The sequence below is a fragment of the Onychomys torridus genome, chromosome 10 (assembly GCF_903995425.1).
Source record: "Onychomys torridus chromosome 10, mOncTor1.1, whole genome shotgun sequence".
Classification (NCBI taxonomy): domain Eukaryota; kingdom Metazoa; phylum Chordata; class Mammalia; order Rodentia; family Cricetidae; genus Onychomys; species Onychomys torridus.
Window position 1 is genome coordinate 23606730 of NC_050452.1, and position 15240 is coordinate 23621969.

General features: G+C 43.1%; 1 protein-coding gene across 6 annotated transcripts in view; it reads right to left on the reverse strand.

The window, feature by feature from the left end:
* The window catches only part of Ogdh (oxoglutarate dehydrogenase), a 75718-nt gene that overhangs the window by 37391 nt on the left and 23087 nt on the right, over nucleotides 1-15240 (reverse strand). For 4 of the 6 annotated variants that reach the window (XM_036200453.1, XM_036200449.1, XM_036200451.1 and 1 more), the window contains exons 3-4: nucleotides 9913-10104; nucleotides 7303-7393 (exon numbers count right to left, since the gene is read on the reverse strand). In XM_036200453.1, coding sequence (XP_036056346.1) covers nucleotides 7303-7393; nucleotides 9913-10104 — 283 coding nt within the window. Of the gene's footprint in view, nucleotides 1-7078; nucleotides 7182-7302; nucleotides 7394-9912; nucleotides 10105-15240 lie in introns of all 6 variants that reach the window. The other 2 variants (XM_036200454.1, XM_036200452.1) reach the window with 1 other exon arrangement.

Consider the following 15240-nt stretch of genomic DNA (forward strand, 5'->3'; position numbering starts at 1 on the left):
AGAACTCTTCTTCCCCAGAGCCACAGTCATTTGACTGGTCAGGATGTGCAGGTAACAGGCAGAGGTGCTTCCCTTCAAGTGGAGAGTTCACAGGGAACAGGCAGTCCCATTAAGACTCCTACCATGTGCAAACACAAGGCAAAGCTCTACCTCCTTATCCTAGGGGCATCCATCTAAGACCTGAGTATCCCGTGGCTCCTTGAGACAAAACATCTAAGCTCTGCACAAAAGCAGCAATGTTCTGCTTAAGGCTAGGGTGAAGATTTTAATTTTTCTCCTTGGATCTCTAGAATCAAGACAGACCAGGTAAAGCAACCATTAGTGATCCTGCAGAACTCAGAAACAGGGAAGGACCTCAAAGGGAACTGAAATTACTCATTCTTGTTTTTTTGTTTTTGTTTGTTTGTTTTGTTTTTTTAAATGTGAACACACTGACGGTGGTGGCACAAATCTCTAGTCCCAGCACTCGGGAGGCAGAGGCAAGCAGATCTCTGAGTTCAAGGCCAGCCTGGTCTAGAGTGAGTTCTAGGACAGCCAGGGCTATTACACAGAGGAACCCTATCTCTAAAAATCAACATGCCACCCCCAAGAAAACAAATGTGAACACAGCATGGGATAGTTTTGCCATCTGAGCATTGGGTGTGTAGATACAACCAAAAGGAGCGAAAGAGAACCTCCATGCTGTCGTTTATAGCAAGCACAGCTGTCTCCCAGTGTATCTGAGTACTGCGAAGTCTTTCAGCCATTACTTTAGAGTGTAGGAATGTCACTATGAGTAGACAAAAGCTGCTAGGGACTCAGCTGTGGCATTTCTTTTCTATTTATTTATATTTTTAATGGCATTGGTGTTTTGCCATTGGGTGTCAGGTCCCCTGGAATCGGAGCTACAGACAGTTGTGAACTGCTATGTGGATGCTAGGAACTGAACCCGGGCCTCAGGAAAAGCAGTCAGTGATCTTAACTGCTGAGCCATCTCTCTAGTCCCTCAAATTTGTATTTATTTTATATGTATGGGTGTTTTGCCTGTATGTATGTGCACTGTGTGTGTGCAGTGTCCTCAAAAGCCAGAAGACAGCACTGGATCCTCTGGGACTACAGAGGACTGGGATGTGAGCTGCCTTATGGGTACTGGGAATTGAACTCAGGTCCTCTGGAAGAGCAACTAGTGATCTTAACCACTGAGCCATCTCTCCAGCCCCCGGCTGTGGCACTCCTAAAAGCACAGGATACACATGGGATAAAAGAATCCCTGTTAAACATCTAGTGGCTTCCTGTTCGGGGCCTCAATGCACTTTGAATACAGCTTCATGGAGACCTGCCTGTAGTCACCTAAGAAGCCTGTTACTACTCTCCAGCTCTCTGAGGCACTCAGAGAAGACAATGTCTGCGAAACAAACTGCTCTTACTCTCAAATTGTGACTAAAAAGCAATTCTAGAGTCAGATGGCGTGCATACACACGTAGCCCTAGCCATCTGAAAGGATAAAGTAGGAGGCTCACTTGAGCACATGGTTTTGAGACCAACTTGGGCACACAAGAATAACTGGAGCTCAAAAACAAAACACAATCTAAACAAAGCCGGCAGTATGCCTTTAATCCCAGCACTCGGGAGGCAGAGCCAGGCGGATCTCTGTGAGTTCGAGGCCAGCCTGGGCTACAGAGTGAGTTCCAGGAAAGGCTCCAAAGATGCACAGAGAAACCCTGTCTCGGAAAAAAAAAAAAAAAAAAAAAAAAAATCATACTCAGCTTTCAGCTCATTCTTCACAATGCACCAAGAAAGTCAGAAAGATGTACAGGAATGCTGACATACTGTGTCCAATGCCACAAAGGCAGAGGCAAATTCATTTAAGTGGTTGAAATTCTGACCTAATTTTGGACTTATAAATTGACTTTTAAAATAATTATCAGTTCACATCCTAATATTATTAGGGATTTACAAACACTAAAGGGGTATATTTGAGAATTTTCATATTTTCCTTATATTTACAGAATGATAATCTGAATTCTTTAGTTATACTTAAATCTCACATTAGGAAAAATAATTATTTTGTCACTGTTAGAAGTTACTGTGTAATAGAAGTCACAGATGATTTTAGGCAGGAATTTAGTTTGTGTATTATACTTGAAAGAAAAAAATTGAGGACAAGAGTTAATGGGAGCAAGATGTCAACTCTCCCGTCTCCTTGTCCAAACGGGCAAGGAAGAATGACTAGCACAGAATGTCAACACTGAGACAACAGGGTGTCACAATGCAGTTAGCTCTACAAGTCGATCTGGTTCTGATTAAAAGATGACAACGATGGAGGCTTGCTGTCTAGACCTGTCCACTTATAACAACTCTGGCATTTTGCAATACACACTAGTTTCTATCTCAGTACCTACTAAGCCTCCTTTAAGGTCATTTAGGAAAAACCTCCTTAAGCGTCCTCCTGCCGAAAGACAGCGAGATGTCTTACTCTCACTACCACAGTATCAGAAAATACATAGAGCAAACCATGGCTATGGGTGATAGGAAATGTGTCTACAAGGAAGTATGGTCTACAGTACAACCTAGCACAAGTTAAAATGGCCCTCCAAGGCTTACTTGGAACATGACCCCAACTAAGTACATTATGGAAAAAGGTATGTCTAGTCCAGACATCATAAGGACAAGCATGGAATATAACCCATAACTAACTGAGCAACTGCTCTAAAACTGATCTTTAAATTTTTAATGAAAAGCCTGTAGTCCTAGTTACTCAAGAGGCTGAGGCAATAGGGTCCTCTGAGCCCAGCCTAGGTGAGGGAGGGGGAAAAAGAAGTGGAAGCAGAGACAGGAAGGAGAGAGATACCAGGTGCAGTGGCGCACAAATGTAAGGCAGAACTCCAGAAACAGAAGGATCACTGCAGTTAAGTTCAAAGCTACACTGGCTTACAGACAGCTTGCAATGTAGGTTATGTTCCTTATGCACAGTTTAATTCTGAAAACAATCTTAGGTAATACCATCATGTCTGCCTTAAAGATGAGGTGACTGAGACACAGAAACGTCAGGCCTCCAGCTGAAGGTCATCCAGTCAGGGATATAAAGGTTGTCCAATAAGAAGATGCTGGGCCTTGAGTACTATCTAACTCATGTCAGGCCTGTGTACATCAGGGTGGTTGTTCAAACTACTTTTCCTCCAGTTTCAAACATCTAACAAGCTGATACCTTCTTTCCCTACAGGTATCTTTATGTCACACTATTTAAAATTCACAGCATCAGGGATGGGATGTAGCTAAATGGTAAAGGCTTTGCCTAGCTTCCTAGAAGTCCTGAGTTTGATGGGGTGAGGGTTAAGAGGGGAGCTAACCATGGAGGCGAAGGGCTTTATTAATCAATACTTGGAAAACCCAGGCAGGAAAATCTTAAGTTCCAGACCAGCCAGGGCTACAAAGAGATCAAGTGGCACATATTTGTAATCTCAGAACCTGGAGGTAGAAACAGGAAAATCAAGAGTTCAAAGCCAACCTTGGTTACAGAGCAAGTTCTAAGCCAGCCTGTGTGGCATGAGATGGTATCTTAAAAACAAAAAACAAACAAAAAAACCCCACAGCATTAAACTGTGTTTTTCTCTCATCCCTGACTTAGAGCACCCACATGTGCCTGGTCACAAATTGTCAGAGGATTTCAGCGAGCTCTGAGCCACTTCTATGCACTCGAGCTTTATGATTTATGAAGTCTTCAACTGTGATGCTCACAGAAGCACAGAAACACTGAGGACATATGCAAAGTAAATATGAGGCAAGGCCCAGGAAGGAACAAGGAGGGCAGAGCAGACCAGTGCAATATGGACTCAAGGGGCTGGCTTTGTTGGAATTCCTTAAGGAATTTTACCCTTCAAAGACTGCTAGGCTGGGATCCCTATAGCTTACCTTGACTTACACATTCTGAGGGGAACAGAAGATAGCTTGAGGGTTCCCAATTATTCTAATGTGCAGACTGAGAGAGGTACATGTTAATGCAGATTCAAGTGGTATAGAAAAAGGCCAGTTTTTTTTTTTTCTCATCTGCTTCTCTCTAATACAAATGTCTTATCACAAACAGAAAACTAGCATTTTGTGCTCTCTAGCTTGACTGATGTAGGAGACGGTCCTGAGAGAAGAAGAGGTTCCTGGGAGGTCTCTGCTCACAAAGGGAGTAAGAAGTCCACAGTCAGGGTTTTACCCTGACCTAGGCACATGGAGGAGACCCTACAGGTCCAGAAGGCTTTGGAGCATTCACAGAACTGATGTGATACAAACAGGAAAGGGGAGGCTTGGGACTGCTATATAGAGGAAGGACTGGGAGATAGTGAGCAAGAGTTTTCACACTAAAGGATGACATGGATGGAAGGAAGCACTATGACCACTCAGGAACTGTGCAAAGACACTGCAGCTTATGTCAAAGGACTCACCACTGATTCTAAGAGCAAGGCTGAACTCACACCCAAGTCTACAATCAGAATCTGGTCCTATTTGGTCAGATTCAGGGAGTTTCTCTACACTTTCCTCCTGTGTTATTTCATATCCACGCTTTTGTTAATGGTTCTTGCCCCGTAATGTTCTCCCCAAGTAAGGCCACAGTAAGAAGACTTTGGGTCCTCTTATTCAAGTGGGTCCAAAACCTAGTCTTCCTATCACAACTGACCATAAATTCCTTGACCTACTCTTTGATAATAGTTAAGGCCTCATTTCAGAAGGCTCCTGCCCAATGCCTAGGAGGAAGGAATGCTGAGAAATAGGTAAGTATTATGTCATACCCTTGGTACTCAACTGCATTTTAGCATGACTGTCCTTGCTACGATCACACCTGTGCAATACAGTCTCCACAGAAGCCCATGAGGACAGTGTTCTGCAGGCTATGTACTGCAAAACACATGGTAGCTGTTCAAAAACTTGTCTACACGCCAAGATGGTATGCACTCCAACTCCAAAGAACAGAGCATGTGAGGCACTTCCAGACTAGCCCTCAGCTTCTCTTCATCTGACTGATTATTACATTCTTAAAATAGCTTTTATAATAAGGGGGTAAATACATGCAAGTGTTGTGCTGGGTTCTTCTGTAAGCTATTTGAACATCCTGTTATAGGGGCACAAACCTTTAATCTTAGCACTTGGAAGGCAGAGACAGATGGATCTCTCTGAGACTGAGGCCAGCCTGGGCTACATAGTGAGACCCTGCCTTAAAAAAAGCCATCTGAACACAGTCTGATGCAGGCAGTCTTGGGAAAGGAGTCTCCCCCCCCCCCATCCTGGATCTGAGTCCATCTCCAGGTAGACAAAAGTTATGTTGTCTTTTATATTTATTTGTGTGTCTGTCTGTCTGTCTGTCTGTCTGTCTGTATGTATGTATGTACATGCCACAGTGAGAGTGAAGAGGTCAGAGGACTACCTGCAGGAGTCCACTCTTTTTCCACCACGTGGGTTCCAGGAACCAAACTCAGGCTGTCAGGCTTGGCACCAAGCACCCTTACCTGCTGAATCATCTAGCCAGCCTCATAATTTTTTCCCTAATGCAGGCCATAGAAGCTAGAATTCCTCTTACCCAACATGGATCAGAAAACCCTGATCTTTTCCAGACTTTCCATTCTGGAGTTCATCACAAACAAATTCTTTTCATGGAACCATCTATCAGAACGGAATTAAATAAGAAGAAACTCAGTTGGTATTGATTGTTTACTTGCTGGTGGGGAAAAGTCTATCTACACTTCTCAGTCTGTTTTGTTTTTTGTGTGTGCATGTACACGTGCACACACACTCAAAGAGACCAGAGGAGGGCATTGGGTATTTCTGCCTTATTTCCTTGAGATAGGGTCTTTCACTCAACCTGAAGCTAGGCTAACAACAACCAAGTCCCAGTGATCTTCCTGTCTGCACTCTCTACAATGCTAGAGTTACAGGCTCATGTGGTCAGGGCTTCTACATAGGTACTTGGGATTTGAACTCAGGTCTTCATGCTTGCACAGCAAGTGCTCTTACTCCGAGTGATATGCCTACCCACTGAGTGGGGAGTACCCACTTATACCTTAAACCTTTGTTTCTACACATTTCCTAAATCTGCTGAAGGACACATAAATGGAGGAATTCCTGTAATATCTTAGCATGTTCCTGAGAACTAAAGAACAATTTATGAACTGCCAACACCAATTCAACGTCAATAATGTCCGATGTCTAACTGTAAGCTGATTAACATCCAAATCCTTGGTTACAACTCAGCAATACCTGTAAGGCCACAGGGTATGTGCAGAGCCCCAGAGACTATTCCTCAAAGTGCCTTCAAGGACACTAATTCATCTTCTCCCCAAGAGTATTAGCAAGGAGGTGATCATTGATTCCATTAGCATGCAAGGTGCCTATTGTGACAGTCTGGTCATTTGGTAATTAGTCACACCATCATTCCTTTAGTGCAGGTTAGCAGCATGGTGACATAGCAGATTAACTCTGACAGCAGCTGCAGTGAGCACCGCAATGCCCATTCGCCTCACAAGGACGACCAGGTACAGGCTCGCTTATCTTCTGGCAACAGTGACAAAAGCCCAATTGTTCTCCACACATGCACCTCCCAAAGGCCCTGACCTCCTGACGCTGTAGGGAATGCCTTCCAAAGTTTCCTCGGTGTGATCACCAGCATTTATAAATCAGGAAACCCAAACTGCACACCTTGCTCTGGAATTCATTCCTTAGGGATATGAACATCCTCCAGCCCAAGCAGGCCCCACCATATTCCAGAACAGACAGCCATGACGACAGCAGCCTTGCAAGGCTCATCAGTGGCCTGACGAAAGGCAGTATTGTGTGGGATATGGAAAGCTGGAGCCAGAAGAGCTATTCTCTGAAGCAGTGTCACAGACCCTTCCTTTGAAATTTTATTTTCCAGATTGAGACTTGAACAATCTGGCTGAAAATTCAGGTAAAAATAATACCCTTAAAATACACGAAGGCTACATGACTGCTCAATTTCAAGTGATCAGAACGAAGGAAACTTAAGAGCCTTTCCCTGCTGTCTGGGCGTCCGGCTAGCACAGGCTGCGCACAGCGAGCGGAGCTCAAGCAGCGCGGCTGACTGCTCGCAGACCCTCACCAAGTTTGTCTGTGGATGAGATAATGTCAGCGGGCACGGAGGAGTCCAGATCAGCATCCAAAATCCCCAGGGGGTCCAGCTGTGCTACATGGTGCCCTCGTATCTATGAGTGGGCCAACAATGAGAGGGAAGGACACACACAAAAGGACAGGAGAAAAAAAAGAGGGAAGGGGCAAAAAAAAGTAAAATTACATTAAAATTAGCATTTACATATTAATTCTCACCCACGTTTGAAGAAACAGTTACCGGAGCATCATCAAAATTTACACAACTAATTCCGAGAGGATCAAGTTTTGCAATGTGGTGACCCCTGACCTGGAATAATAACACAAGCAAGTCAGATCCAGTAAGCTGCAGGAAGGGGTAAAAGAGTTATACTTCATACAAATCTTTCTCAGAAAGGAACATAGCTCAACGAACCCATAAAACAGAATTAGTTCTTAAAAAACAGTATAAAACAGTTTATTTTAAAATGCATTACTATGAGCTGGGCCTGGTAGCACAGACCTATAATCTAAGCTACTTATAAGCCTGAAGCACAGAGTTAAAAATTCAAGACCTGTCTGGACAACTTAGTGAGTTCCTGGCTCAGCGTAAGAGAGCTAAGGATATATATATATATATATATATATATATATATATATATATATATATATATATATATATATATATATATAGCTCATGGTAGAGCACTTGCTTAGCAAAACTCAAGGCCATAGGTTCAACTTCCAGTAAAGCACATACACAAAAACAACCAAAAAAACCCAAACAACCCAAAACATTATTGCACATAAATACCCTTTTACGAGAATAAAAAAAGGAATGTATTTCTCAAGTTATAATAAACTTGGCTATTTAAAAGTGAACTGTATCTTGGAGATCCTCACAGTTTTTCTAGATCAATGGAAATGAGGTATGCTGGGAGAATTGTTACTCTAGTGTAAAGACAATTATTTCCTTGCAGAAGAAAATGAAGGCTTAGGTGTTGGCTGTGACTGGAAGGGTATAAACAAGGTGTTATCTTATTAAGGCAAGGTTTGCTTTTCTTATATATCCAAGTGTGTGGAGGACTAAGGGCTCTGGCCCTAATGCTGCAGACTAGGTCATACATAGAACACAATCTTCCACTACTACATTGGTTTAAGGCACTTGATCAAACTATTTAAAAAAAAAAAAACAGAAGAGGGGGCTAGAGAGGTGGCTCAGCACTTAAAGAGCACTGGTCTTCCAGAGGCCCCAGGTTCCATTCCCAGCATCTACTCGGGGGCAGGGGGCCTAACAAACATCTGCAACTCTAGTTCCAGAGGATCCATGCCCTCTTCTGGCCTCCGTGGGCACCAGGTACACGTGTGGTACACATACATACAGGCAAATTAACCATTAACACAAAATAATACAAAAATTAAAAACAGGAGGCTGGGGTAGAGCTCAGTGGTAGAGCACTATGAACCACCTATGTACCCATGTGCTGCATCCAATCTCCAGCACCATCAAAACAAAGGAGAGGAGAGCATGGGGAAATCCAATTTAAACATTTTTTAAAAAATATATTTATTTTTGAGACAGGGTCTATTACTATGTAGCCCCCGATTGGCCTGGAACTTGCTATGCAGACCAGGGTGGCAAAAAAAAAAAAAAAAAAGAAATCACAGAGACCCTAAGTGCTAGAATTAAACATGTGTGCCACCACACTCAGAAAACTCCTTCAAGTTTAAGTGTTTTTACTTTTTTGTTTTTTAGTTAGGAATGTTTCTGTCACAGTTTTTGCTAGCAATTTGAGAAGAACAGCAGGTGGTGAGAAGTCACTAGAAACTAGATTGGAGCCAATATATAAATGCTGTATGGTCAGGGCTACAACATTTCTAGCATTCTGTCCATTTCCTTCCCATGGTAGCACACGTGTCCCAAGGAGAGTTTTCCTTGAAGAGTACGGCGGGAAAAAGACTGAGGACCCAGGACCTTCCTGTACAACCACCCCAGGAAACTCAAGCACGAGGAGGCAGAAACAAGAGCTTAGGGCAGGCTCCCAGATCCTACTGCTGCATCCATCCGTGCTAGAGGGGCACGTGGGGCCTGGACTCTCACTGGAAGTCCTAGAAGGAAGCTACCTGGTTTGTTTTTCTGTACCTTCCCTCCTTGGATCTACTTAAACTTGAAGGTTTAAACTCTGGCTCCCCAACAGAAGTAGCCAGGGAGGAAGATCTTTGGTTACTGGGCTTACATGGAGAAAAGCCAGGAAAAAAAAAAAGAGTCCAGTCCTGCTGAACATATCTGATGAGGCTGGCAGAATTCAGATATAACATCCTTGCCTCACCCACATTTTGCAGACTTGGGGCCTCTTCCCTACTCTCTGGCTTTCTTCCCCCAACCAGGTTTCCCTGTGTAGTTTTGATGCCTGTCCTGAATCGCGCTCTGTAGACCAGGTTGGCCTCGAACTCACTCAGAGATCCACCTGGCTTTGCCTCCTGAGTGCTGGGATTAAAGGTGTGCACCACCGCCGCCCGGCATGGGTTTACTTTTTCACAGTATTCAGCTGTTAACTGAGATGGGACATCCATCATCCCATAGCACTGCCCTTCTCACTAACTTTGCAACCCTTCCATGCCCACATACTGACTGGCCTATCTGTGAACAGAAATCATGAGCTATATGAGACAGGCCATTAAAGTGAAAGATTTGCTCAACTAGGGTAGTTTTGCTTCTTTTCTCTTGTATATTTGATGTTTACCTCTGTAAGACCAAAGCAGGAAGGAAGCAGTTGGCATTTGGAAGAGAAGTAAAACAATGCACATGCAGAAAGGCCTAGGGAACACTGTATCTTGTGTGATACTGACCTGATAGGCCCTGATGAGAGATTGTACTGCCAAGTGGTCCTCCACGAGCTTGTCGACATTCGGCTGGGCCTCCACCAGGGACTGTGCATGGGCCACGGTAGCCAGAGAGCTTCGGCTCAGGGAAAGAGGACTCTGGTAGGCAGTGCCAGGAGGGGCTCCAGCATTGGTGTTTCGGAAAAAAATATCCCATGACTAAAGACAAAAAGAACACAGTTATGTGACTCTCCCTTAAATGCCATATACAACTATCCTCTACAAGAAGGCAACACTGTCATCTCCTTGTATTTCTATTTTTATTTACTTCAGATTTCAATAATTTTATTGTATTCATTTATTTTTTTGGTTTTTCAAGACAGAGTTTCTCTGTGCAATTTTGGTGCCTGTCCTGGATCTCCATCTGTAGACCAGGCTGGCCTCAAACTCACAGAGATCCAACAGCCTCTGCCTCCCATGTGCTGGGATTAAAGGCGTGTGCCACTGCCACCCGGCTGATTTCAATAATTTAATCTGCATTTTGTATTGTAAATTATATACTATAATTACTTACCTCACCTCACACAAGATGTAAATTTTAAAATATTTAAAGATATATGTTTTTAAATTTTTACTTATTTTTATGTGTCTTAGTTAGGGTTTTCATTGCTGTGAAGAGACACCATGCCCATGGCAACTCTTTTTTTTTTTTTTGAGCTGAGGATTGAACCCAGGGCCTTGCGCTTGCTAGGCAAATGCTCTACCACTGAGCTAAATCCCCAACCCCAGACAACTCTTATAAAGGAACCATTTAATTGGGGTAACTTGCTTACAGGTCAGAGGTTCAGTCCATTATCATCATGGTGGGGAGCATGGTGGCATGCAGGTATATGTGGTGCTGGAGCTAAGAGTCCTACATCTTAAAGGCAACAGAACATTGACTGAGACACTGAGACACTGGGCAGTATTCTGAGTATAGGACTCATCAAAGGCTACACACACACACACACACACACACACACACACACACACACTTCCTTCAACAAGGCCACCCCCACTCCAACAAAGCCATACCTCCTAACAGTGGCAATTCCTGAGATTATAGGGACCAATTACACTCAAACTACCACAACGTGCCTGCTCGTGTATCTGTATGTTCACTGTTTATGTGCCTGTGGAAGCCAGAAGAGGGCACTGGATGACCTGGAAATGGAGTTCCAGGTAGTTCTAAGCTGCCCAGATAGTTGGGAACCAAACTAAGTCCTCTTAGTGCTCTTAACTGCTAAGCCAACTCTCTAGCTCCTTAAAAATAGTTTAGAGATCAGAGATGAAGACTTATTTCCACTGAGAAGAAAAAAAAAATCCAACTGTTAAAAGATAGGGTTTTTGTGGATGATGGTGGTGGTGAGCATGAGGTTAGGATCTAACTAAGGGAGTCACTATTTAGCTGAAACTGGCTTTGAATTCATGATCCTATTGTGGGACATTTCACTGTGTGAAGATGTATTGCTGTGACTGGAGTGATAAAAAGTGGAATGGCCAATAGTTAGGCAAAAGGTATAGGCAGGACTTCCGGGCAGAGAGAGAAAAAACTAGGAGGAAGAATGTAGGTGTGCAGGAGATAGGAAACAAGTTGGACATACAGAAATGGAGAAGTAAAAAAGCCATGTGGAGAAGGGAGATTAATAGAAGCAGATTAGGTTATAAGAGCTAGTTGGAGGCCTAAGCTAAGGCCAAGCTTTCCTAATTAATAAGTCTCTGTGTCATTGTCTGGGAGCTGGGTGGCGGAGCAGAGACCCCCTTGCTTTGATATTCCCAGTGCTGGGATCACAGGCTCATGCTACCAAAATACAACTTTCAAAGTCTTCTCTGCAATAGTTTCTAAACTTTCCCATCAGTAAACTCTGATTAGATTGTCTTCAAAAGGTATGCAGGTGAAAACTTACTAGACTTTTGTGCTTACTTTCCTAGGAACTCTGCAAAGACCCAGGTGTGTGTGTGTGTGTGTGTGTGTGTGTGTGTGTGTGTGTGTGTGTGTTTTGTGGGTAGGGTGGGTGGGTGTGGTATGGGGAGGTTAGTGGCTATCAACAATTCTGTCTGTGCCTGGGGGTAGCAGGTAAAGATGACTCAATAAATCATAATATTGATCATTAAAGTTCTTTGTCTTAAAAAAATAATTGTTTTATTATGCTAGGAATGAAACCCCAGGCCCTAACCATGCTAAGCAAGTGATCTGCCAGTGACCCTCTTCTCCACCCCCACTCTATTTGGTCATCTGGCTTTTGTAGACTTAGCTCTTTCATGATAGTGTCCAGGCACCAACATATCTGATTTATGAATATACCTATATGCTCTTGGTACATAAGCCAGGAAGTTCCCTGCAACTACACAAAGGCCTGATGGCCTCTCATTCTAAAATACCTATGAAGACTTTCCTGAAATGCTTATAACAGTCTACAGCAAGAACGAACTCCTTTGTATTCATTATTTAAAAAAAATTAGAAGGAGGCTGGAGAGTTAAGAGCCCTGGCTGCTCTTCCAGAGGACCAGGGTTCAATTCCCAGCACTCACATGGCAGCTCACAACTGTCTGTAACTCTAGTTCCAGAGGATCTGACAACCTTACAGGTGTACATGCAGGTAAAACACCGATGCACATAAAAAAAATAAATCTTAAAAAAAGAAAATTGTTTAAAAACAAACCATTTGGGCTGGGCATGGTGGTGTACACCTTTAACTCTCCCACCTAGGAAGCAGAGTCAAGATGAATCTCTGTGAGTTAGAAGCCAGCCTCGTCTACATAGTGAGTTTTAGGTAAGCCAAGGTTCCAAGTTTTAGGTATCCTAAAATCAAACAAGCGTACAAAAAACACTGGGAGTATGATTGCATAGCTTTGTGAGTACGGTAAAAACACTGCCTGCTTTAATGGTGTCATTTGTGTTATATACACTATACTCCAATGATAATTTTTAAATGTTTTAACAATTATTGGGGCTGGAGAGATGGCTCAGAGGTTAAGAGCACCAACTGCTCTGCTCTTCCAGAGGTCCTGAGTTCAATTCCCAGCAACCACATGGTGGCTCACAACCATCTGTAATGAGATCTGGCGCCCTCTTCTGTATACATAATAAATAAATAAATCTTAAAAAAACAAAACAAAACAAAACCAATTATTACCTTTGTGGTTAATTAACTGGGCATTCACTGGGGAAGAGAGATCAGATGTTCTTTTCAGGTATCTACCACGAAACCTACTATAGAAACATAAGCTGATTGTCTGAGACATGAAAAAAGAGGTTACAAAACTAAGGGGTGGTAGTGCATGCCCTTAAGATCTCAGAGTTAGAGGCCAGCCAGGTCTACAGAGTGAGTTCCAGAGCAGCCAAGGCTATACAGAAAAACACGCCTCTAAAAACAAAACAAACAAACAAAAAAGAAGTTACAACTTTACTTTTCAAAAGATATTATCCAAGTGTTTGCAACACAAATCCAAGATGTAAATTTCTCAAAACCATAACTTTAATCTTCCTCTACCAATTTGGCTCCCACCAAAACCCACTCTGGCTCTTTCTCTAATGTGGGAGAGAGCAGTATTTCTATCTGAGTAAGAAAAAAATGGAAGAGAAGGCTGTTAGCATACCATTCACACACTGCCAGTTTCTATACAAGAGATCTAGAAAATGGCTATCTACAAAACTCGATGGATATCCCCAGGTGTTTCGGACTTCATGGAGCTTTTCCAGCAGACCCAACAGAGCTCCCTACATCTGGAATCAGGAAAGAGCAATGCCAGCATACTTTGGTTTGCCATCCTCCTTCTGGAGGCAGACATTAATGAAGACTGCATACTTTGTAAGTGCTTGTTTTAGAAGCAGATGTGATCAATAACAGCACATTGAGTAACAGTCCAGAAGAAATGACCGTAGACCACATGGTTTAGTGGTCCATCTTCAAATACTCAGTCCAAGAAATCATTAGCTAGCTCTCCCTGGCCGATACCCAGGCCTTCATTAGACGTTTCTCCAATGTAGCAGCAAACTGGGCAGGAGACAATCCCACCCTATCTCATCCCAGCACTGCATGCTGACAAGCTCCTCCCACTATACCCTCAAGAAGACTGTATCACTCCAAACTGGCTCCAGTAGCTGGCTCACTTAGTCCAACTCTGACACTTATGGTCTTAGGGCTACATGAAGAGTAGCATAATCTTGACAGTAAGCAGCCCATGAAGAACAGCACAACCCAAACCACCTTCTTTTTACTTTCATAGCATCCCTCAGGGTTGGGGAACCAAACCCAGGGCCTCTCATAGACCAAGTAGGCTCTCTACCATTGAACTAAATTCGAAGCATGATTTCTTCCTTTATTTTCTAACAAGGTCTCATGTGTCTCAGGCTGCTCTTAAACCTGCTATGTATCTGAGGATGACCTTGACCTTCTTTTTTCTTTTTTGATTCTTTTCAAGACACGGTTTCTCTGTGAAACAGTCCTAGCTGTCCTGGAACTTGCTTTGTAGATCAGGCTAGCCTGGAACTCACAGAGATCTGCCTGCCTCTGCCTCCCAAGTACTGGGATTAAAGGGTTGTGCCACCATCATTCCTTGCCTCTCTACTCTAGAATGCTGGGATTCCAATTGTGTGCCACCTTAACTTGGTTTATGCAGTGCTGGAGGACTTTGTGCTTAGAAAAGCAGTCTAACAACTAGAGCTAGAACCCCAGTCCCCAAACTTTGTTTTTAGATAGGGTCTCACTGTGGCCAACTGACCAGGAATTTACTTTGTAGCTTAGGTTGGCCTGGAACGCAGACATGTGTCTGCCTCAACCTCCTAAGTGCTGGGATTAAAGGCACATGCCACCACAGCCCAGCTTCTCAAACATTCTTAAATCCTTAAAATACACCATGCTTACTGTGGAATAATCCTATACATTGTGAAAATGTGTTGCTCTCATAGTTAAAAAAAAAAAAAAATCTGATTAGCTGACAGCTAGGCAGGATTTTCAGGACAGAGAGAATGTTGAGAAGAAGGGTGGAGTCTCAGGAGTCACCAGCCAGCCAGCAGGAAAGGAAGCAGGACCTGCAGAAGAGGTAAAAGCCACAAGCCTCAAGGCAGCAAATAGAGGAATAGAAATGGGCTATTTAAGTTGGAAGAACTAGTTAGTAATAAGCCTAAGCTATTGACCAATCATTTATAATTAATATTAAGTCTCTGTGTCAGTTATTTGGGGACTGGCAGGCGGCAAAGAAAAGTCCACCTATACATCCCTACTTCTGTCTTGTGGAATTCACTAAGAACCCAGAAACAGTACCTAAGATCAAGACCTAAAACTGAGAATTTACCTGAGCTATCTATAAAAA